Consider the following 25,251-nt stretch of genomic DNA (forward strand, 5'->3'; position numbering starts at 1 on the left):
GCAGATCAATCCTGGGCCCCAAACTTAGTGCCCCTGAAATTGGACGCTGCGACAACCTTAGGATTTTTGTTTTATTTTTTAAAATTGATGACTGAGTTCCTATATAGTATGAACAACTGCCCCCCTCCCCCCTCAAAAAGAAAAAGAAAAAGTGGGGATTGTTGTCTCCAGTAGTTCATTGTTTTCAATGATTTATATAATTCAATTTTCCTGGTTGAAATTAGTTAATGGAATTGCATCTATATATAAACCGAAGCATACAAGAATGCATTTCATCAATATACAGCGTCCTATGATGTGAAGATGAATCGACTTGAACCTATACCCATGGAATGTTTGTGCAATATTTTAGTTTATTTCGCTTATGCTATAAAATATTAAAGGCAGGAGCCTTTTTTGAAGGATACCTCAAACGTGTTGTGTTTTCGGCGTTTGTTTTAGGCACGACTCTTAATTAAACAAAGTTTGATCTTTTGGTTTGGTTAATTAGAACAACAAACTTCGAAGGTATTTTCTAGGGCGTCAACTTTCAAAGCAATTCTTTATTTTTTATAATGAGAAGTCAAAGAAGCGTTATGCTTTAATCTTATATCCATTATTATTATTATTTCTCTAAAGATGACCAAGTCTCCTATGGTAGCTAGACTTTACTGCCATCTTTCTTTAAGTAAAAACGTTACTTTCATTACCTTCCTAAGTTGTAACCAGAACCTTCAGCAGGACTATCTGTTTCATTCCATATTCATCAGGTCATTTCCTCCCTCTCTCACAAAAGGCTTCCATCACCAAGGAGGTAGAGAAAGAGTTTCTTCCATTCATCCGTATGTACAAGGATGGCTCAGTTGAGCGACTAGTTGGCTCTCCCTATGTGCCCCCATCGCCTAACGACCCGGAAACTGGAGTCAGATCAAAGGACATCACCATCTCACAGGACCCCTCCATCTCTGCTCGCCTCTACCTCCCAAGTCTCAACCAAACCCACCTTCCAAAACTCCCCATCTTGGTCTACTTCCATGGCAGAGGCTTGCCTCAAGTGTGTCTTCTCCTTCAATCATCAACGGTACCTCAATAGTTTGGTTGCTCAAGCTCAAGTTGTTGCTGTATCATTTGAGTATAGGCTAGCTCCTGAGCACCTTCTTCCCATTGCTTATGAAGATTGCTGGGCTGCACTCCAATGGGTTGCACTCCACTCTTTAAATAATGGTCTCAACAAGGAGCCATGGTTGATGAATCATGGTGACTTTAACTGAGTTTATATCGGTGGTGATAGTGCAGGAGCTAACATTGTGCATAATATTGCCATGAGAGTTGACGTTGAGAGCTTGCATGGTGGTGTTAAAATTTTTGGAGCATTTCTTAACCACCCTCTCTTTTGGGGTTCAAAGCCAATAGGGTCAGACTTCAGAGTCTAGTGCAGGACATGATAAGGCTTTGCCATAATTGGTTTGGAACTTTACATATCCAAGGGCACCTGGTGGTATTGATAATCCATTGAGTCCAGGGGCGCTGAGCTTGGCTGGACTTGGGTGTTCTCGAGTGCTCGTGGCTGTGGCTGAGAAGGATAAGCTGAGGGATACGATAGAGGTCTTTCTTACCATGAAGAATTGAGAAAAAGTACTTGGGAAGGAGAAGTTGAGTTGGTGCAGGGGGATGGAGATCACGGTTTCCATATCTTGCATTTTGAGTCAGAGAATGCTAAGCATTTGATTAAACACATGGCTTCTTTTCTGCTCAAGTAATTTTTTTTCTTCTTATTTTGGAGTTTAATAGCTTATTAGAAAGTCCGGTCAACTTTATGATTGATTCAAAGAGTAGAAAATTTTCTTAATTGTAAGGATCAATAAAAAATCTCTCTACTATCTAATAGAATAAAAATCCTATGTATTATTTCGAGTGTTTTATTTTATGCTTTGTCAATCATAACCTACCAAATATTTTTTTTAATTATAAAGTAATTAAAGTTAAAAAAATTTAAAAATTAAAACAAACACATAGCATATTGTAGTTGGTGAATTATAAAATAGAATACTAAAAATGGCAAGGCACACGAACGAGTTAGTAACTTTTTAGGGAACTAGGCAAGGGTTTGGCATGATTATCATGGTTTGGCATGTAACTTTTAGGGTACTAGATACAGGTTTGGCATGATTAAAAATGTAAGTGAGAACAGAGATAAATAGAGAATGGGAGCAAAATTAACATGGCTGGGCATGATGCTAGCACATGTGGTACGTTAATGTTGTTGGCACGTGTGAGAATATGGGGTACTTGGATAACTGGCATAATCTTCTAGTGGTGTGAGAATGTGGGGTACTTGGATAACTGGCATAATCTTCTAGTGGTGCGTGAGAGATTGGAAATGTTTTGATGGCGTCGTGTAAATCGACTACTGACCGTTTGAGTGGCATGATTTGTGACTTGATAGAGTGCTTACATGTAGAGGAAGATGCTGCAAGTAGGGAGGTCAATGAGGATGGGATGCTATAAATACCAAGTTGGAATTTATGTTGGGATTGGGAGTGAGAGAGAGAGAGATAAAGAGCACTATAGAAAACTTTTGAGAGGCTACATCTTTAGTATTAAAAAATGTATTATACAATGAACCAGTTGAGGTTATACATAGAGAGAGAAAAGTCTCTCAACGTCAAGAGTTTTATTGACTTTTTCACACCATCCAAGTATTTTTGTGTTGTGCAGGCTCAATCGAGCACTATCTCAAATGTTCTGTGAGTAAAATGTAAAAACAAAAACGGTTTTTGTAATAGAATTGATGTATAGAGAGACTAACACTAGGTTATCCACATACCAATTCTAGGATGTAGTATAAGTTAGGTTTGCAATACCAATAGGACTAACACAATGAACCTAAACCAATCGATGTTTATATAATAATATCTGAAAGTCGAAGTGTAACATTTAATATCGTTATGCTTTTGTTGAGCCACAACATCGGTCTCATCACCATTTTTTTTTTGTTCCTCTAAATTTTTGATGATATTAAAAAAAATTAAGAGTAATGAAGAAAAAGAAAAGTGTGTGGAAGGAGTGTTTTTTTTTTTTTTTTTTTTCCCAAAAAATAGATGAATGTATAAAGGTAAATTATATGTAAAGTTAAAGAGGTCCAAGATAAATGTGTAAAGTTAATCGGTTAATGTATTTTTTTTATTTAATTGTTTTTATACAAGATAGAAATTCTACTATAAATCTAAGTGTACATGTATGTGAAGCTCTTTCTTAGAGACTTGAATTCTGATCTTTGCCTTTCCCACACTCCACAAGCATTTATACTTGTGGAGTAACCATCACACTAAGGGTGTGCGGTGGTTCGGTTAATGTATTTAATATTATTAAAAATTTATAGGAAAAAAAATCAATTAAAAAAAATGGTGATGTGGTTGATGATTTGGTTAATTTCAGTCTATTTCGGTCAAATTTGGTCTACTTCTATACATTTAGTCAAGTTCGGTCTATTCGGTCAATTCGGTCAACTACTCAACTCTAGTCCATTAAGTCTACTTTGGTCCATTTTGGACCACCTCAGTCCCGTTTGGTCCAATTCGGCCCATTCGGTCTATTTCAGTCCATTCAATTACAATTTCTTGTTACATTTTCCATTCTTGCAAAATTTCCAAAAAATAAAAGATTAATAGCTATGTTATTAATTAAAATGTTTAATTTTCAATTTTTGTAGTCTAAAATTATTCATAAAAGATAAGTATATGTATCGAAATAGCAAATAACATATGACTGATGCAAAATTTGACATGTATTAAGAATATAAATAATATGCTATCCAACGGTTAGATTTTCAGAATATATGATCATGTTAATTTTTTTAGTGAGAGTTATAGCCAAACTTTGTCTAAAGTTAAGGATTTTTTTTACAGGGTAAGGATTTAAGATATAATTTTCATTCTTTTAGAAACCTACGTCAATATAATTATGATATTTCGATCTTGATCAACATGAATTAAGCATTTTTATTAATGTTTTTTTGCTGAATTTTTATCTTTTAAGTAGGCCAAAATTGGGTTTTACCCATTTCAGCCAAACTTTACAATAAAATACCCTCTATCTGAAACTATTTAAAGATATGCCTCTATGTAAAACTCGATTTTTGGACAATCGAGTTTCAAAATAGGGGCATTTCTCTAAATACTGTCAAACAGGGGGCATTTTGCTGGAAATTTTTGGTGAAAGAGGCAAATGCCCATTTTGACTCTTTTAAGTAAATAAAAGGAGACATGTGCCATATTATATTTGTATAATTTATTTTTATTTTTTCCAAATAATTTTGTGTTTCCACAATCTTCAAACTATTCATTAGTAAAAAATTAGTTTGATGAAAATGGTAAATATCATACTAATTAAGATATTATACATCCTAAAACGCAAGTTAATGGGTAAGATATGATGAGGTTCTTGATGTAAACATCAATGTCTCCACAGCCACGGCCACAGGGCAACAACTTGCTTAAACGTTCAAAATCAAAATGCAATCCTTTTGGTGCCATTTGTTACTTGTGAGCTTCACATCATCTAAAATTTACGACAATGAAATGGGGAAGGGACCATCCTTCCTCGTCTGCAGATTCATTCATTAACAATAATACTAATTTTTGCAAATTTGGCTTTATCTATTTTAGAGATTAGAGATTAGAGATGCATTAATTTCGATCTTTTGTCTCTCTGTCTCTGGTGTGAATGAATGATCGAGACTCATTTGCATTTGTTTGTTTCCAAATGACCCGGTCTCTCAAGTCTCAAGTCAAGTGGGGACTTTGCTTGGTAGCTTCTTTTGTCAATCGCATGAAAGAATGAATAATATTCAAATCAAGACTTGGACTATATGAAATCAAAGTTTTATTTATTTAACTCCTAATCCTTATCCTTGGAAACAAATAACAAAAATAGGGCTTAATTTACAGGACTATCTCACCTTCAACTAGGTTTGTATTAAAAATTGGGGTTGATTTGATTCTTTTAATTTTATTTTAAATATGAGCCATATTTGAGTTTATTTTCAAGTTAGACTACATACCTGTACGGCACCGAGATCCCAAGACCCATATAGGCCTTTGGGCCCAGGCCCAATGGGAACAGCCCCATTGCCCTAAGCCCTTCTTGGATCTGCCTTAGCATAAAAACTAATTTTGGGCCTTGAATTTTGATAAGTGCTCGGCATAAGCTTTCCCGAACAAGCGTATGAACCGTGTCCGGGAAAATCATGATATGCTCGGTAAACTGCATTACCGAGCACTATCGACTAAGCTGGAACCAAGTTCCAAGGCCATAATTGTTGCACCCCACTCTCACCTAAATACCCACTTAAATCAGATAATATTGGACCTTCAATAGCATTAACGGAGGCTGAAATCGTAATCTCACCACTAACCTTAGCTATAAATAGCAGAAGTTTGGGAGGAAGAAGGGGTTCAGAAAAATAGAGAGAAAACAGTCAAAGGAGAAGAAGATACTGAGTGTTGCTTTAAATCTCTCTGCCAAGAACGACCTAGAGTAGGAAATCCTTAAGCCCACTACAAATAAATTGTGAGCCCAAGTGAGTTAAGGCCCAACAGTCTTATCCTTGGTTCCCATAATTGGCGCCCACCGTGGGGCCCTCCTACGAAGCTGTGGTTTGACTGAGACTCAAACAAAGGAAATGTCCGAGGAGCGTTCAGGAGGGCATGCGCCGAGCAGCTCCATAGGATCTTCTCGGGGATCGACGTGGAGGGAGAGAAGGCAGAAAAGGCGGGAGGATAGGGAGCACCCCAGAGGAGATGAAAGGTCCGGATTGGGAGAAGGGTCGGCCAAGACACACCGAACGGTTTCAGGCATCTCGGCGCATCGGTAGTATGATGATAGAGACCGAGAACTGGAGCGGTTGCGTAGATTGGTAATGGATTTGGAGCTGGAAGCAAGGGGTCGGCGCCAAGAAAGGAATCGCAACCCCCAACAAAGGAGAAATCGGGGTGAGGAGGGCTCCAGCCGATCTGGTACGCAATGATTCTGAGACCGATCACACTCTCAAGAGTCACACCGGCACTCTCGGGAGACACGTCATCAACGGGACTGTTCACGGTCGCATGGATACGGTGACCGAGGGTCAGAATCGCTGGAGGAACGGTAGCACCACAATGCCGCCATGGACGCCATTAGCCGAGCCCTACGGATGGCTGCCCGGTCGCCGTTCTCCGATGAGATTGAACGGGCCCCTATGCCGAGCAGATTCACGCGACCGCCATTCAATTCCTACGAGGGGAAGACAGACCCTGTGGAGCATGTCAGTCATTACATTCACATGATGTCTTTGTATGCACACAATGATGCATTGATGTGTAAAGTATTCCCCTCTAGTCTCGGCTCAACGGCCCTGAGATGGTTCAATGGGTTACGGAAAGGCTCCATACGTAACTTCGCCGAGATGATTCAAGAGTTCGGTAGTAGATTCGTGACATGCAGCCGAGTGCAACAGCCGGTTGACGCGCTACTTTCCATAAAGATGAGGGTCGGAGAAACCCTTCGGAGTTATGCCAGCCGATACTGGGAACTCTACAACGAGATTGGTGGAGGGAATGAGAAAATTGCGGCAAGCACCTTCAGGATGGGGCTCCCCGAAGACTCTGAGTTACGGGAGTCGTTGACGAAAAGACCCCCCGAGGATATGAGGCAACTGATGAGACGCATAAAGGAGTATAAACGTTTAGAGGACGATCGGCTGCAGAGCAGTGGGAAAGCTCTGATACTTGGGAGATCTCGGCAAGGCGTTGTGCCGACAAGACCCAAAAAAGACTTCAGAATGCAGGAACCAGAGATGCAAATCGAAGGGGTTAATGTGGCGTTTAAAGAACCCGTGCATAAAATCTTGGAGCGGATCAAGAACGAGTCATTCTTCAGGTGGCCAAACAAAATGGGGGACGACCCGTCTCGGAGGAACCAAAACCTATACTGCACCTATCACAGAGACAAATGACACACCACCGAGCAGTGTCGGGTATTAAAAGATCATCTCGAGCAGCTAGTAAAGGCAGGGTACCTGAAAGAGTTTGTGGTAGACTCCACTGACCGAGAAGCCGGCCAGGGCGTCCAACAGAAAATGAACCCCCTCCCGCCTCCACTGGGGGTAATTGAAGTCATCCATGCTGCACCAAGAGGAACAGCAGCAGCAAAAAGGGTATTAATAGTGGCTTGCACGGGAGGAGATTCAGCCGAGAAGAAGAAGAAAGTTGAACGGCTGACCATCTCGTTCGGAGAAGACGATTTGGAAGGAACAGTCCAACTTCATGACGATGCTTTGGTGGTAATGGCCCGGATAGGCGGGTTCCTGGTGAAGAGGGTAATGATCGACCAAGAGAGCGGGGCTGACGTCATGTACCCGGACCTCTTCGAAGGGCTCGAATTGAAGACCCAGGATTTGGCGAAATATGACACGCCGCTGGTTTCATTTGACGGGAGAGTCGTAATTCCCGAAGGACAAATCTCTCTCCTGGTGGACATGGAAGGCAAGGGAGTTATAGTTACCTTCATAGTAGTTCGATCATTCTCACCGTATACCGCAATCCTGGGGAGGCCGTGGATTCACGCCATGAAGGCTGTTCCGTCCACCCTCCACGTGAAAGTAAAATTTCCCATTGAGTATGGAGTTGCCGAGGTGAGGGGGAACCAACAAGTGGCGAGGCAGTGTCTTGTCGCCGCGGTCAGATGGAAAAATGAACAGCTCGGACAAGCTGAACAGGCCGAGAAAGAAACTTCATAGCAATTACAGAAGCCCCGAGGGGAAACGGGGGCGGATGTGGCCGAGGAGGTAGTGAAGGTTAGAATTCTTCCAGATACTGACAGGTATTTCCAGATAGGTACAAACATGAATGATCGGGAAAGGGTAGAGATGTTTTTGTTCCTTTTGCAGAATGTAGATGTTTTCGCATGGAACCCATATGAAGTGCCTGGCGTAGATCCCGAGTTCATTGTCCACAAACTCAACGTGGACCCATCATTTCCCCCGAAGAAGCAGAAACCGAGAAGAGTATCAAAGGAACATGTCGACGCAGTAAACCTGGAGGTCCAATGGCTGAAGGAGGCTGGAGTCATAAAAGAAATATTCTTCCCGAGATGGCTAGCAAACACTGTTGTAGTGAAGAAGAAGAACGGTAAATGGAGAGTTTGTGTGGACTTCACAGACTTGAACAGGGCGTGTCCCAAGGACCCATTCCCAATGCCCAAGATTGACCAACTAGTAGACGCCACGTATGGGCACCCGAGGATGAGCTTCTTGGATGCCTTCCAAGGCTACCACCAGATTGCCTTGGCGCCCGAGGATCAAGAAAAGACAGCATTTATATTCCCGAATGCAAACTATCACTACGAGGTCATGCCGTTTGGATTGAAGAACGCCGGAGTCACGTACCAGCGGATGATGACGAGAATGTTCCGAGAAAAAATTGGATGCACGGTTGAAGTATATATTGACGACATGGTAGTAAAAAGCAGAAAAGAGTCACAGCATACGGAAGACCTCCGGGGAGTATTCGAGATACTACGGCGGCATAAATTGCGCCTGAATGCCGAGAAGTGCACTTTCGGTGTGGGGGCTGGCAAGTTCCTGGGTTATCTGATCTCTACTCGGGGAATAGAGGCTAACCCCGACCAAATAGAGGCCGCGAACCGCCTCAAACCACCGAGCAATCCCAAGGAGGTACAAGTGCTCACTGGAATGTTGGCCACCCTAAACCGATTCATCTCCAAGTTTGCTGATCGCTGCCGGCCGTTTTATCAACTTCTGAAGAAGTGGAAGGGGTTTCGTTGGGACAAGGGATGTGATGAGGCTTTTCGAGAGCTGAAGGAATACTTGGCAAATGCACCAAGGTTGACGGCCCTGGAGCCTGGGGAGGATTTGTTTATGTATCTCCCAGTCACCGACGATGCCGTAAGTGCTGTGTTACTAAGGGACCAAGGAGTACAAATGCCAGTGTATTACATAAGCAAAACCTTGGTAGATGTCGAGACAAGGTACCTGCCCTTGGAGAAGTTAGTTTTAGCCCTGGTGCACGCCACTCGGAAGTTGCCACATTACTTCCAGGCTCATACGGTGTTCGTCCTCACCGAGTATCCATTATAGTCACTGTTAAAGAGATCAGACTTCACAGGCCGAATTGCCAAATGGGGGACTCGGTTGGGATCGTTTGACATAAGATACCGACCTAGAAGCTCGGTGAAGGGACATGTTCTCACAGATTTCATCGCAGAATTCACACCCAAGAATGACGGCAAGGTAATCTGTAGTGCAGAAATTCGCCCGTGGAGGGTATTTGTGGACGGCGCTTCAAATGCTATGGGGGCCGAGGCTGGCATTGTCATAATCACCCCTGAGGGCATATGATTGGAACACTCCTTCAGATTGGGATTCAAAGCCTCAAACAATGAAGCCGAGTATGAGGCCCTACTGGTCGGTTTGAGAGCCGTATCGCATCTAGGCGCAAAAGATGTTGAGATTTACTCGGACTCTCGGCTGGTTGTTTATCAGATCACAGGAGACTTCGAGGCTCGGGACTCTAGAATGAAAGCTTATCTAAGTGTGGCCAAGCAGATTATCGGTCAATTCGGAATGGTAAAGGTGTCCCAGGTAGCTCGGTCACAAAACAAACACGCCGACTCACTTGCCACGTTAGCCTCATCGGCTACCGAGGACACACCACGGCTAGTCACGATAGAACTTATAAGGGAGTCAAGTATCAGTGTGAAGAGTATTCCTGACCAAGCCAGAGTAGAGGTTACGAAGGTAGCAGTGGCCAATCCGTGTTGGATGAACCCGATCATAGATTTCCTTGCCGAGGATAAAGTTCCGGAGGATGAAGACGAGGCCAATAAGATTCGTCGGGTGGCTCCCCGGTACTGGCTGTCTTCGGACCACAAATTGTACCGAAAGTCCTTTGCAGGCCTTTACCTTTTATGCTTACATCCCGAGAAAGTCAGAGAGCTTCTGACCGAGCTACATGAGGGAGTGTGTGGCGGCCATGTTGGGGGACGATCTTTAGCACACAGAGCGATGACCCAGGGGTTTTGGTGGCCACAGATGCAGAAGGATGCCGCTGAATATGTTCGGAGCTGCGAACAGTGTCAAAAGCACGCCCCTTTGATCCATCAGCTTGCAGGTCATCTAAATCCCGTCAGCAGCCCATGGCCGTTCGCGCAATGGGGGCTTGACATCCTCGGACCATTCCCCCGAGCAACAGGGAACCGCCGTTTTGTATTGGTGGCTGTAGATTACTTCACAAAATGGGCGGAAGCCGAGGCCTTGGCAAATATCCAGAATACTGACGTGAAAAAGTTTGTATGGAAAAACATAGTCACAAGGTTTGGGGTGCCAAATTCGCTAGTAACAGACAATGGGCTACAGTTCAATAGCAAAGCTTTTCGGACCTTTTGCAGCGAACTCGGCATCAGGAACAAGTATTCAACCCCAGCTTACCCACAAAGCAACGGCCAAGCTGAGGCAGTGAACAAGACTATTTTGAACGGGCTCAAGAGAAAGTTGGACGGGGCGAAAGAAAGATGGGAAGAAGAGCTACCCAATGTATTATGGGCTTACGTACGACCCCCAGAAGATCCACGGGTGAGACCCCGTTCTCTTTGACGTACGGAGCGGAGGCTGTGATACCGACTGAGGTGAGCTTATGTAGTGCACGGGTCGCAGGGTTTGACCCCGTCCAGAACGCCGACCTGATGATGGAGCGTTTGGACTGGCTAGAAGAATGCAGGGAAGCCGCGACCATACGGCTCGTCGAGTATCAGCAGAAACTAGCCCAAAGATACAACCGAAATGTAAAGGGGAGGGAATTCAGTGCTGGAGAACTGGTGCTAAGAAAAGTCGTGGGAAACATGTGAGACATAGCTACAGGGAAGCTTGCTCAAACCTGGGAGGGACCGTACAGAGTTACAGCCATCGCTGGTGTAGGGGCCTACTAATTGAAAGACCTTGACGAAAGGCCGCTTCCTCGGCCGTGGAACGCCAACAACTTAAAGAAGTTCTACGCATGACCATCCGTGTAAGCCAGAACTTGTATTTTGCTAAAATCAAGATTATGACGAAGTTATTTGTATATGCTGTTTTTGGTTCCGTAACTACACACCAAGAGAATTGCAAATAAAATCTCTAAGGACAGAAACCTGGCCCTCGGCTCGATTAAAATCGCCGAGCAGGTGGAAACCTTATAACGAAAATCTCTAAGGACGAAAACCTGGCCCTCGGCTCGATTAAAATCCCCGGTCAGGTGGAAACCTTATAACTAAACTCTCTAAGGACAGAAACCTGACCCTTGGCTCGATTAAAATCGCCGAGCAGGTGGAAACCTTATAACTAAAATCTCTAAGGACAGAGACCTGGCCCTCGGCTCGATTAAAATCGCCGAGCAGGTTGAAACCTTATCACTAAAAGCACAAAGGATAGAAACCTGGCTCTTGGTTAAGCTAAATTTGCCGAGCGGGTGAAAGCCTTATCACCACCAAGGAATAAAAGGATAAAAAAACAGGAACATCACCCTCGATAGAATCACAATCACCGAACATACGGGAACCTTAACCCTTTACAAACGCTAAATCCATTGGCGCTCTCGGATTCTCCAAAGCACCGCGCAATAGGTTTTGGGGGTATCATTCCATTAAACGGCCAAAACACTGGCATGATCCAAGCGAAACATACAAATAGATAGAAATTCATTCAACGGATTAAAACGAAATTCAGAAAAGGAAAACGGTTTACCAATCAAACAAGTAAAGGTAATTGTTCGTTCACCACATCCCGGTGACATAGGCAAATAAACCATTAATTTGGAAATGCGATAAAAATAAGTAAAAGCATAAAAGGACTGCAAAAAAATCAGCTGGAGGGTCGGGCCGGGTCCGTCACTTCTGACTGGTTGGTCAGGGGGAAACGCGAGTCTTCGCCGAGAAGGTCCTGCACAGTCGGGATGCTGGTGGCTTTCATGTCCTCTGGCTCGGCATGAGCGTCAATTTGTTCAACCAGCTCCCTCATGCTTGCCGTTTCCTCCTCATCAACAGCAGCCGGGGGATCCTGCATGGCAGTAACAGGGCTCGGAAAAGGAATTTGGTCGGGGTCCCTCAGGTGTGAATCCTCTAGAACTCCCAGTGCTTGGAGAGCGGCGAACCACCCGGCCTCAAAACCCAGGTTCCGAGCCTGGGCCATTACCGGCTCTGCAGATCTTTCGGCATCAGCAAAGCCTTCGTTGTACCACTTTTGCTCGCAGGCCACCAGGGCTGCCCTAAGGTTGGCCAGTTCCTCGGCATTGGAAGTATTGAGGCTGATGGCTTCAGCTAGCTTAACCTCCGTTTCATTCTGCTTAGTCAAGAGCTCCGCACACCTCTTTTCCGCCAATGCCCTGTTCTTCTCCGCGGCAGCAGCCTTCTTCTCGGCGGATTTAGCTACCTTTAGCTTTTCCTTGGCCGTTTTGGCCGCTGACTCCCGCGCCCCCTTTTCGCGCTCAACTTCCTCGGCAAGATCCCGTACCCGGCCAGCCACTATGTGAGCTAGTTGGGCAGCCTAACAAGCACAAAGGTTAATAAGGAAGCAGAAGTGAATGTATGGGAAGAAATAAATAAACTAAATAATTACTGCAATGGTGTGCCATTCTAACTGGCGCCCCACAGACTCCTCAGATCCCTGCTCGAAGGCGTGCACGTCCTCAGGAAGAAGAAGACCTTCGGCCAGAGTTTGGGCAATACGGCCACCCTCGCCTTTCTTCCACATCCGAACACAGGCGGTTGAAGGCAATGGCTTGCCGTCCAATAAGAACTTGGGCTTCCATGCTGGAGCCACTTGGGAGGAGGACGCAACCCCCGTACCAGCCTGGGTCTGCGGCTCACGGATAACGATCCCCCCTGTTTGTTGGGGAGGAGTTTGGACGGCAGCATCTCCCGGGCCCATGGAAGGTTGATCGGTTACCTTTTGTTTCTTACGGGCCCATCCAGCCTGAGAAGAGGGTGGAGGCTGAGGCCCCTGGCCCCAGCCCTGAGAAGGTGGGGGCTGGTTGGGCTGCCGTGCACCGGGCACGAAACGGTCAATGGTCATGACCTTCCTTGACACCATCCTTCCGCTGGATTGGATAGCTTCAATTGACAAGGCAGCTGCTTCAACCACTGGTTGCTGAGGCTCGACCGGGGGATTCTCGGGCTGCGGCTGCTCTTGAACAGGGCCCTCTTGTTGGATAGCTTCGTGGGCTAACTCTCTAAGGCGCCGAGACACCCGTTCCGCGGACTCGTCTCGCAAAGGGGCTAGCTCGTCCGAGCAGGTGAAGTGCCGTCCAAAATCCCTCGCCTCCCCGGTTGTAAGTTTCAGCGGCAAGAAGTTCGCGTACCGAACGTTTATGTATGACAGCAGGGGATTGTCAACTAGAAGTGCCTGCTTAAAGTTCTGCAAGTTGGAGTAAACTGGCTCTATTCCGAGGATCAGGTGCGAAGCCTGGAGTTGTCCGTCCCAATGCACGTATATCTCGGAACGAAGGATGAAGTTCAAATCCTTGGCGTGGACGGTTTTGATGTCCGGAACAAACACTTTGCCGTCTGCAAAAGAACAAGTGTCATATCAGTATCTGATTATAAAGATTTACTTCAATAAAAATAAAAGGAAAAATGGAGGAAAACAATTAGATCAAGGGATTGGTACAAACCCACTTCACGCCGTGAAAGGGGGCAAGGGACGTCCCCGGCAAACCAATTGCCGCGCACCCGAACGAACTCCCCGGCGGAGTTCCTGTTCGAATCAGGCAGGCATGATATCAGCCGTACCCGATTACCTCGTGTCTTTAGGTAATAGTTCGAAGCTTTGTTCCCACAGAGGCTATACATATGGTTAATGTCATGATAATTTAACTGTAAATCAAAGGTATGGTTCAACCTACTGACGCAGCTAACTACTCGGTAAAAGTTGGGGGGAAGCTGGTCGGGACACAGTCCGTAGTACCTAAGTGTATCGGTTAAAAGGGGATCCACGGGGAACCTAACCCTGCCTTCTAAAATTGCCATCAGAGGAAAGAAGGCTGTACCAAATCCTCGGTAGAGAGCAATATCACTCTCGTGGTAGTAAGCCACATCCACGTCATCGGGAATACTAAATGTGCTCCTAAAGGTGGCCAAGGCATCCGGGGACTCTAGAAGATAAGAGTAACCCATCTATAACACCTAATGTTATGAAAGGGAACTTGAAGAAATAAGTTGAAGGAATAGAAAGGGGAATAAAAACTTACTTTGGGTTCTAAGGAGGAAGGGAACACTGGGCAGGAGAGTAAGCACACAGAGAGTTGGTTGGCAGAGAGTAAGCGCGAAATATCAAAGGTGGAGGAAAAATGAGAGAATGTTCTGTGGGGAACTATTTATAGAGTCAGAAAGGGGGGTAAAGAAACGTTTAATCAAGCAATAAATGGGCACAATTTACGAATGGCCCTGCGAATGCCAAACGTAACCGATATGCGCGCCGCTCCGGTTCACGAAGCGTCAGGAAATAATGACAACTGTACCTGGCACTGCAAAACGGCACGTCTTTTGAGATGAGCATTAATGAGAAACCGTAACCACGACTCCCAGGCCATAAAAATCTCTGAGGTCAAAAGGCTCAGCCAGCTCCTTGATTCTTCCCGACAACTGGGTATGAATCAAAGGGGGGCTAATGTACGGCACCGAGATCCCAAGACCCATATAGGCCCTTGGGCCCAGGCCCAACGGGAACAGCCCCATTGCCCTAAGCCCTTCTTGGATCTGCCTTAGCGTAAAAACTAATTTTGGGTCTTGAATTCTGATAAGTGCTCGGCATAAGCTTTCCCGAACGAGCGTATGAACCGTGTCCGGGAAAATCATGATATGCTCGGTAAACTGCATTACCGAGCACTATCGACTAAGCTGGAACCAAGTTCCAAGGTCATAATTGTTGCACCCCACTCTCACCTAAATACCCACTTAAATCAGATAATATTGGACCTTCAATAGTATTAACGGAGGTTGAAATCGTAATCTCACCACTAACCTTAGCTATAAATAGCAGAAGTTTGGGAGGAAGAAGGGGTTCAGAAAAATAGAGAGAAAACAGTCAAGGGAGAAGAAGATACTGAGTGTTGCTTTGAGTCTCTCTGCCGAGAACGACCCAGAGTAGGAAATCCTTAAGCCCACTACAAATAAATTGTGAGCCCAAGTGAGTTAAGGCCCAACAGTCTCATCCGTGGTTCCCACAGTACTCATTTGGATATTGATTATAAGCATCTGCGTTTGCGTTTTTATTTATTTATTTATTTTTTTGAAAAGCGCGTTCTGTGGCTGAAGTGGATGAAAATCAAGGATGACAGATCCGTTTAAATAAACCTAACGGTACTGAATTAGTGAGCCGTTGGGAATAAGGTAGCAAATGGAGCAATGGACGGATAGACCACATGACAAATGGACCCCTCTCCAATAGACAAATAGTCCCTATGGACGGATTCTGAGTTCTTGGGCCCAATGCTGACGGATACCAAGGCCATGTGGCACTCACATGACTTGGTAAACCCCACATGGAAATATCTTGCGCCTCACGATTAACCTTAGTTAAGGGAATCGCAATATGAAAAGAATCTCGCAATATATGCACGTTTATGGGGATCTTCCCCACAAGGAAATGCCTTTTTCGCCAAGAAATAAAGGTCGGTTCTATACTACTATAAAAACCCAAAACTTTTAGAAATCAAGGTACGCATAATTTACCCTAGTTTTGGCATTATAGAGTTGTGAAAAGCTCTTTAACTTAACCTTCGGAGGGTCTTTGGCCGGTAGCACATTAGTACTCTCCTATGGTCTTCTTGTTCTGTATTGTGCAAGTGTTGTCTTGAGCATGTGAGGACTGTGTGACTTACTAACGAGTTTCGGCATCATTAGTTGGCCCCGTCTGTGGAAAGGAAGATAGGAAGTAAGCCATACTTAACACTTCTCGGACAAAAAGTTGCATGATACTTACTCGTTCAATGACAACCACCACTAACCATCAAGGTGACGAACCACGCACCACGACCCTTGAGAGATAGGTTCAGATTCTCGCGGCAGCAGTGGAATGCCATACCAAACAAAACCATGATCTAGAAGAGTAGCTGTGCCAAAAGAACACGAGGCTTAACACTTAAAAAGAGGACCAAAAAGGCACCAACGTTGAGTGGAGGGACCAAGAGGGGCCGGAATGTAGCAACGTCCCAAGCAGACTAGAGCGACAAGACACAAGCCGTCCATCCACTGCGGATATAGCTCCACCTCACATAGTCACGGAGATGCAGCAGATGAAGGAATAGATGGACTTCATGATGAACGCCCTCAAAGGACAGGTGTCTAGCGACCTCAATGACTTGGTCCATCGAACTGATTCATCATTCACCGCATTCGGCACTTCGTTCCCCCTTCCACCAAAGTTCCGTATGCCGTAGGTGGAGAGCTACGACGGATCTAAGGATCCCTTAGATCACCTAGAGTCTTTCAAGACCTTGATGCACCTGTAAGGAGTGGCAGATGAGATTATGTGCAGGGCCTTCCCCACTATGCTGAAGAGTCCTGCAAGAGTTTGGCTCAGCAGGTTGACACCCAACTCCATTAGTACCTTTAAGGAGTTGAGCGCCTAGTTTGCCTTTCACTTTATCGAGGGACACTGGTATAATAAGTCCATTACATGCCTGATGAGTATCAAGCAACGGGAGGATGAGACATTGAGGTCTTACATAGCCTGCTTTAACAAAGAGGCCCTCTTAATCGATGAAGCTGACAACAAGATATTTGTGGCCGTATTTATGAATGGGCTACGGAAGGGTAAGTTTTTATTCTCTTCATACAAAAACAACCCAAAAACTATGTTAGATGTACTCTATAGGGCTACTAAGTACATGAACGAGGAGGACGCCCTGCTAGCTCGCGAAGAGAAACCTAAGAAGAGAGAAAGACAGGAGGAAGCACGGTAGGAAATGGGGCAAAAGATAGCTAGGATAGGAGATAGAAGGGAAGATAGACGCTCCTAGCCTCCCACGGGAAGATTCACAAGCTTCACCCCTTTGAACACCCTAATTGATCAAGTCCTAATGTAGATCAAGGATAAAGGAGCCTTGACATTCCCTGACAAGTTTAAGGGAGACCCTAGCAAGAGGTTTAGAGACAAATACTGTCGTTTCCACCGCTATCACGGTCATGATACATCCGATTGCTATGACTTAAAGTAATATATAGAAGCTCTTATCAGGCAAGGGAAGTTGCAGAGGTTCATTGGTAAAGAAGGGACGGACTAGCCTTAAGAGAAGCCTGCTTGGAGAGAAAACGAGCATCCCAGACCCCTATTGGGAGACATAAGGATGATCGTAGGGGGAACCTCAACATTTGGCTCATCCAAGAAGGCCCACAAAACCTACCTATGGATGGTTCAGAACATCCAGTTGACGAGCTTCGTCTTGAAGATGGCGTGGACCGACAACCTTGTAATTGGATTCACAGAGGAAGATGCCAGGCATCTCCACCACCCACACGACGATGCGCTCATGGTTAGTATAAGGGTAGGGGACTACAACACCCATCGAGTTCTTGTGGATAATGGGAGCTCTGTTGACATCCTCTACTACCTAGCGTTTTAGCAGATGAGGATTGATAGAGAACGACTGATTCCAGTTAACGCGCCATTTGTTGGATTCGGAGGGACAATGGTACACCCCTTAGGAGCAATCACTTTGCCTGTAACAATTGGAGATTACCCATAGCAGATCACCAAGGATGTTACGTTCCTGGTTGTTGACTGTTCAGCCGCTTACAATGCCATATTGGGTTGCCCCACTTTGAATTCATGGAAGGCCGTAAATTCGACTTACCATTTGATGATCAAGTTCCCCACCGAGTATGGAGTGGGAGAAGTAAGAGGAGATCAAGTGGTGGCGTGTGAATGCTACATTGCCATACTGAAAATGGACGATCATTTGCAGACTATATGTATAGAGGAAGAGCGGACGGTGGCAGAACCGGTGGAAGGACTGGAAGAAGTCCTTCTTGACGATTCCAGGCCTAAATGAACAACCAAGATCAGCACTCTAGCTAGCCCACTAGTCCGTTAGGTGCTCACAACACTCTTAAGGGAAAACCAACACGTGTTCGCTTGGAGTCATGAAGACATGCTTGGAATTAATCCGTTCATCATAGTCCATAAATTGAACGTATCGTCCTCTTTCCTTCACATTCGGTAGAAAAACGGGTGTTCGCGTAGGAGCGAGACAAAGCCAAAGCCAATGAGGTTCGCAAATTACAGGAAGTAGATATCATACGAGAAGTGTACTACCCTGACTGGCTGACCAATGTGGTGATGGTCAAGAAAGCCAACGGAAAGTGGTATTCTTGGTCATCGGGATGACACATCCGGTCATCTTCTTGGATGAAAAAGTAACAACTTTTCCAGTTTTTGTTGGAATCTGGTGTCTTGCACACTAACCTAAGTAACGGACTCCTCGGTAAGAAACTGTACATACCCCTAGACTGGGTGATCTCAAAAGGACGGTAACAATGGAAAAGCTCTTCCACCGTCAACCTATGTGCCCCGTCAGACATCACCCCATATAAAACTTCCACGCCTCGGAAAACCCTCTAGGCATTCGGGGAGATTTAGGTGACGGCCAACCCTAAGTATTAAAGGAGATGACGGTGAAGAGCACTCAATGGGAATCTGAGTCTTGCTTTCAGCATTTGCTCGTACACCTCGACGTCATCAACACCCCTATAGTAACACTTCTCGGACTTGTAGGATAGACAGATGGGTACGTGGATGGGTGTCTGATACTTCTCCCTAAGCGTATCAAAATGTGTTTGTTTGATGGAGGAAATGAAATCATTGACCATCCACAATGGAAGCATGATGAACTCCCAAGTCCATTAGGACCTATTATGGATTGAGTGGGGGGTTCAGCACCAACTTGATCGTCAGTGGAGTCATTCTCTAACCCATCTGTGTCCAAATCCTCATCCCTTGTGGAAGGTGAGGAGGCCGATGGATTCCTTTCATCGCTTGAGGTGCTAGGGTCGTCCCGACCTGACGAAAACACCTCATTGTAGCCCGCTCCTTTGTGGACACACGATTGCTCACTCGACGCACTAGACATGTCACCTACACGTGACGAATAAACCCTAAGACTCTGACGGTTCATATAGATGACGGATGTACAAAATTTAAATAAGTTGCAAGGGAATTCGACATAAAAAATACTTACTAGTTGAAGAAAATAGCAAGGAAGGTGTGACTAACGATCACGCCAAGTAGACGGAAGGCAGAGTTAATAAAGTAGATGGAAGGCAAAGCTAACAAGGTAGATGGATTGTCCTTATGGACGGATTTTGGGTTCTTGGGCTAAAGGCCGACGAATACCAAGGCCATGTGGCACTCACATGACTTGGGTAAACCCCACATGGAAATGTCTTGCGCTCTACGATTAACCCTAGTTGAGGGAATCCTAACATGGAAAGAATCCTACAATATATGCATGTTTATGAGGATCTTCCCCACAAGGAAACACCTTCTTCGCCAAGAAATAAAGGTTGGTTCTACACTACAATAAAAACCCAAAACTCTCAGAAATCAAGGTACGCATAATTTACCCCAGTTCTGACACTCTAAAATTGTGAGAAGCTCTCTAACTTAACCTTCGGAGGGTCTTTGGCTGGTACCACACCAGTACTCTCCTAAGGTCTTCTTGTTCTGTGTTGTGCAGGTGTTGTCTTGAGCATGTGAGGATTGTGTGACTTACTGACGAGTTTTGGCATCATCAATGGTTGTGTTGGCTTTTCCAGTGGGTCCCGTGCAATGTTCATGGGACCTACAAACCTCTTTTTTCAACAAAACTTTCATTAAAAATGGACCCCACGGCACTATTCATACATTTAAAAATGGGCCCGTGCACTGTTCACTCTACATGTTCAAGTTTCATTTATTTTTTTGTCAAAATAAATTCGAATTTGTTCACAAGTTACTTAATTAATTTATTTAATGATTGATAATATATATTTTTTAATCTATTCACATATATTATACACCTTCAAAGTCTTACGCACAGCCCTTAGTCGATAGTTGAAATTTACTTAAAAAGACTGTCTTGGTCTTTATATTTAAACATTTAATGATGTTGATTACAAGCAAAAACCCACCTCATGCTGTGCTTATGAAAGATTATTACTATTACAAGACTATTATTACTATTACATGACCAAGAATTAAAAAAACTTAAGATTATTACTATTACACAGGCTTAAAGTAAATTAGAATTAGAACAATAGAGGGCTGGGACTTGGCAGAGTAAAACTCTACTCATAATCTAGAGTCATGTAAAGAAGAAATTACGAGTCATAGAGAGACCCTCCAGAAAAAGGAAAACTAAATTACAAGTCACAGACATCTTACACCAACAGGGTGATTGACTAGCACAGTGTGGCTTTTGATTGCCAAAACTAAACTACGACCAATTGTTTGGCTCCAAATTTGATTTCTTCTTTCATCTTTCTTATAAAATCATCACATCTTTTGTTTAGCTCTTCTGTACTCAGTAGCCCAAATCCATCTTCTTCTTCTTCATCTTGCATAGTCAAAAGCTCATTTTCTCCTCCTCCAACTACTGTAATCAATGACAAAGACCTATTTGCTATTACTTGTTCCTCTTCAAACTCCATAACTACAATTTTACTTTCATCCAAATCCAATGCCTTATTCTCTGATAGTTCAGGTACTGATTGCTGCCTATGTCCATTTTTGATGCCATGTTCTTCATTAAGATAAAGATTATCCCCTGATTGAGAATGAGAATTCCCAACCAGACCAGAATTCTTGACTATAAAAACTATGAGTCCATTGCAAAGTAGGAACATGTAGTTCTTGTCAATTGTGTAGCCGAAGAGTTTCATGGGTAAAGTCGAAATGTTGTGGGCATGAAAAGAGAGGAGAAGGAAAAGGAGTAATGAAAAGCTAGAAAATAAGATAGATAAGGCTGAGACTGAGAGTAAGAGTCTAATGGCTTTGTTGTGATAGTAGCAGAATTGGGCCAATTGGCTGGACTGACTTGCAGCTTGGATGTATGGATGCTGGGACGGGATGTTATCCATGATCTTTATGATAACAACAAAATTTAAGAGCTTTTTTTTTTCTTTTTTGGCGTGTGGAGAAAAGGAAACTTTTGGGGAGAGCTTAAACTTAGGGAGCTATGACTATTGAATTGAGAGGTGCTGAAATCTTGGTTCACTTCACTATATATACTGAAGGAGCATGGTGTTTGTACATATATATTATTTAAAAATTAAAAAAAAAAAAAAAAAGGTAAAGAAAAAGGGACTCTTGGGTAGAACATTTAAAGGAAAAAAAAAAGACCCAAGTCAGCCGACAACTTTTTTTTATTTTATTTTTTAGGGAACCAACCCAAGTAATCCTTCTAGACCTTTACATGGGGTGAAGAACGAGTCTTGTGACACTGTTAATTCTCCGGCTGTCTTACATTACAACACCATCAAGACTAGAAAGCATAGACGTAGAATTCAATTGTCTTCACAGTTTCTTTGGGATAGCAACAAATACAATGCAGGTCGGGTCTAATCAGAAGAGGCTCCACCCTGTCCCGCATCTATACCCGAACACAACATGATTCGGGTTTATTTGAGTCCAGTTCAAGTCAATTTTTTTCGCAAATCATATTTAATAATCCCATGGACAAGAAACAATTAGCTTGCTATTACAAGGGATAGAATAATAGTATATAATGCTAAATACAAATAAACAATTATTAACCCGTCTTCAATCCTCATCCCATCTTCTCCTCTTCCAGGTAAATTTTAAAGTCTAAGTCAATTTTTTTTTACATGAGATTTGCTTCTCTGCCAAAGTTATCCCAAATTCTATATTTTCATTTTGTCCATTAGTCATTAGAACATTCATATCAGCTCATACAAAAATTTATGTCCATTTTAGTATAAGGATTTACATTTTTTTTTTTCTATTTTACACAACTATTTTACAAAAATACTTATATCAAATTATTTATTCTACATTCTATTTTATTTAAATAACTTTTTTTCTTTTATTATTATTATTATTTTATTCGTTACTTTTCTTTATATTCCATTGTCTCTCTCTCTCTCTATGATGCCACCCTTAGTGACTTCGGCCATGGCAAGACTGATCACCCACATCACCAAAATGAGCAAGACCTCAGGTCTCTCTCATTGTTTGGATTACCATTGTATGGTTGTTGATCAAATTTGATTTTGGGTTTAGGTTTGATTTGTGTTTCTCGGTTGATGGGTCGATCGAGGTTTGTGATAGGATGATCAAATTTTGTAATGGGTTGTGACTTGTGGTGGTGGTGGCTACAGGGGCGGCTCAATAGTATAGGCGAATGATGCAGTTGCGTAAGGCGCCCAAGTAAAAAATGCCCCTAAATTTTATCTAATAGAGTTATTCATTGTAATAGTATTAATTAAGCTCAAATATTAGCCAATAAATAAAATAATTTTTTTTATCAAATGTGAGAGAGAGAGAGAGAGAGAGAGAGAGAGAGAGAGAGAGAGAGAGATGCGTCTACAACATTTTTCACAACAAATCCTAAGTGGTAGATTGTTACTAGCTGTTATTGGTGAGTAAAAACATAATTTCAGTGGTTGGTTCAAATTATAATTAGTAACAACTTAACATCTAGGATTTGTTATGAAAATGTTGTTGTGGGGTCCAATAATTTGTGGCCCTGTCCCATTTTTACATTGGGGCCCAAGGCCCGAGCCGAGGAAGGGTATAGCCGAGGATAGGTAATAAAAGTCCAAATAGTTTTGAGACACAGCCGATGATGATTCTGTCCTTGGCATATCCGAGGTCCTCCTAGAAGGAAGGGCAAAAACGGTATAGGAATAGTTTGGGAAAAAATCTAAAATATTTATGTCAATAGAGAAGGAGACACTGGATAGTATAATGACCAAGGACAAAGGGAAAGCTACCATTACTGCTATTCAAAACTCTGCATCTGACAGAGCCATACTCTTCAACTTTTACAACCACCCCCAACTACTCTGGGTATGGGCTGATGGGACAAGTATCAGTCCTGGAAAGTCGAACCCACACGTGGACGTTGGATAAGGGATACAGGCTAGTATAAAAGGAAAAGTAAGCAATCCAGAGAGGTGGCTGGGAAAAAGGGCCAAAAACCAGAGCCTCCCAGCCCGCCTCCAGGAGAAAGACTCCTTGAGCGAACACGATTTAATTCTGTATGAACACCACGACAAACCACCGTCCAGTGACCAAGGCCTAGTCTTTCAAACCCACGCTCTATAAATGATATTGTTTGGGCCTATTTACGTGCGAACCCAACATCGTTTTGGGTCGCCACTAATCGTGTCCTTACAATTGGTATCGTCTGTGGGAAAGGCTTGTGTCTTGGCACAGGTAGTGGGTTGAGATAGTCCCTCACATCATTTCCAACAGCCGGATGTAGTGTTCTAGCGAAAAGTCCCACTAGGGGCTGCGCTTCGTAGCGTCAGCAGTACAGATGGTTCTAGGGGCTTGGCCGAGGAGCTAATCCCCCTAAACCAAGGTCCCACGCCATAGCCGATGGGTTAATTCCCCCAACTACTTAAATATCAAGTTTTGGATAGAACCAAGGTATTGCATGGTACTCGGACTCAAACCTATGGGGAAACCAACTACTTAAGAAATCAAGTTTTGGGCAGAACCAAGGTATTGTATGGTCCTCGGACTCAAACCTATGGAAAAGTCAGTTACTTAAGAAGAATTCTAAGTCGCTCAGTCCTCGGACCAAATACCAGAAAGGGTTAAAGCTATGAAAGTTATTAGGAAGATGGAGAAACGCCTTATTACTCAGCGACCTGCAGGGGCTGTACATTTTGGGTTATATATCCTCGGGTGATTACTGCCTACATAGCATCGAGCGTTCAACCATCACCTCGTTCAAGTTTGGGATATACAACCCATTTTCAAGTTGGCATCGAGCATTCAGCCATCACCTCGTTCAAGTTTGGGGTATACAACCCATTTTCAGGTCGGTCTTATTGTACACGATACCTCTAATAAGTTCATAATGACATCTTTTTTCTTCGTAAGGGATTTCGGCCCTAAGTATTGTTTTCTCAGGTCGGCGTTGTTATGCCAGACAGCTCTAATAAGCTCATCATAATATCTTTTCCTTTTCTTCTTAGTAAGGATTTCAGCCCTAAGTATCATTTATTCAAATCGGCATTATTATGTCGGATAGTTTCAATAAGCACAGAGCAAGGTCTTTTTATTAACTGGGATTTTGGCCCTAAGTATCGTTCAGAGTATAAAAATAAAAAAGAAGTCACAGGGTAGTACGTCTATTCACGGCATAACCATTTCAAAAAGAAGAGATAGAATATACGAAATAAAGCAATGATGACTTTTATTAATATAAAGAGGTATTACAGCGTACAATGAAGGGTTTAAACAAGCCCACGTAGGAAACGAATTACAAAAACAATAAAAAAAAAAACAAAAAAAAAAAACAAACAAACAGCCAGAAGTCTTCTTAAGCTCTGCTCCCAAGTCTTTCCAAATTCTGCCCCAGTAGCACCCATATTGAGAGGAGGACCTTCCTTGGTAGAAGAGGAAAAGAAGAGGAAGAAGGAAAAGCACCAGGATGGATCTGGTGATGGGAAAGAAGAAGAAGGGGAGGCAAAAGGAGGCACCAGTGAAGGAAGAGAGGAAGAAGTAGAGATACTTTGTCCCTGCGTCAGTCCTGACTCCTAACATGCTGGTGCCATGTTAGCTATGCTCATAAGAGAGCGGTTGGTACTGATAATGGGTGACCCCAGCTCAGTCGCACCAAAAGTTTGACGCGACGAGCCCCTGCTTCGGATTTTGACTGAAGGAAGGATGAGAAGTATCTTGAGTCTCTGCCATCCCTGCCCTGACCGAGCTATTTTAAGTTTCAGAAGAACATGGTATTTCTGGGAAGGGTATGGTCTCTTCATTCCCGCTCCTATCTCGAACGTATCACAATTCAAGGTGTAAACTAGCGGATAAAGGAAACTCTGGGGGAGGCTAAGGGTTTCAGACTTTAAAAGGATTAAAAGGTCTCTGTGTAAGAGAAGTAACCTCTTGCCTTTCTTCTTATATGAAGGGCAAAACGGGAGGCATTCAATCTATCTAAATTTCCAAGAAAATCTGTAAACAAGAATATACCCACTCCACTTCCCCACGTCGTCAATAACCGTCGA

General features: G+C 43.6%; 1 protein-coding gene and 1 pseudogene across 1 annotated transcript; one reads left to right on the top strand and one right to left on the bottom strand.

Moving 5' to 3' along the window:
• The first annotated feature begins 655 nt into the window (after positions 1 to 655).
• LOC115993610 lies at positions 656 to 1,781 on the top strand (annotated as a pseudogene).
• An 18,547-nt stretch (positions 1,782 to 20,328) lies between these two features.
• Positions 20,329 to 20,925, bottom strand: LOC115994698. The gene has a single exon (XM_031118930.1). It carries the CDS (start codon positions 20,923 to 20,925, stop codon positions 20,476 to 20,478), a length of 450 nt encoding a protein of 149 aa, XP_030974790.1. The 3' UTR covers positions 20,329 to 20,475.
• Positions 20,926 to 25,251: the final 4,326 nt, after the last annotated feature.

This window comes from Quercus lobata, chromosome 6 (genome assembly GCF_001633185.2).
Source record: "Quercus lobata isolate SW786 chromosome 6, ValleyOak3.0 Primary Assembly, whole genome shotgun sequence".
In the NCBI taxonomy this organism is placed as follows: Eukaryota; Viridiplantae; Streptophyta; class Magnoliopsida; order Fagales; family Fagaceae; genus Quercus; species Quercus lobata.

Coding starts and splice junctions, on each gene's coding strand:
- LOC115994698 (XM_031118930.1), bottom strand. CDS start 20,925: ATGAAACTCTTCGGCTACACAATTGACAAGAACTACATGTTCCTACTT.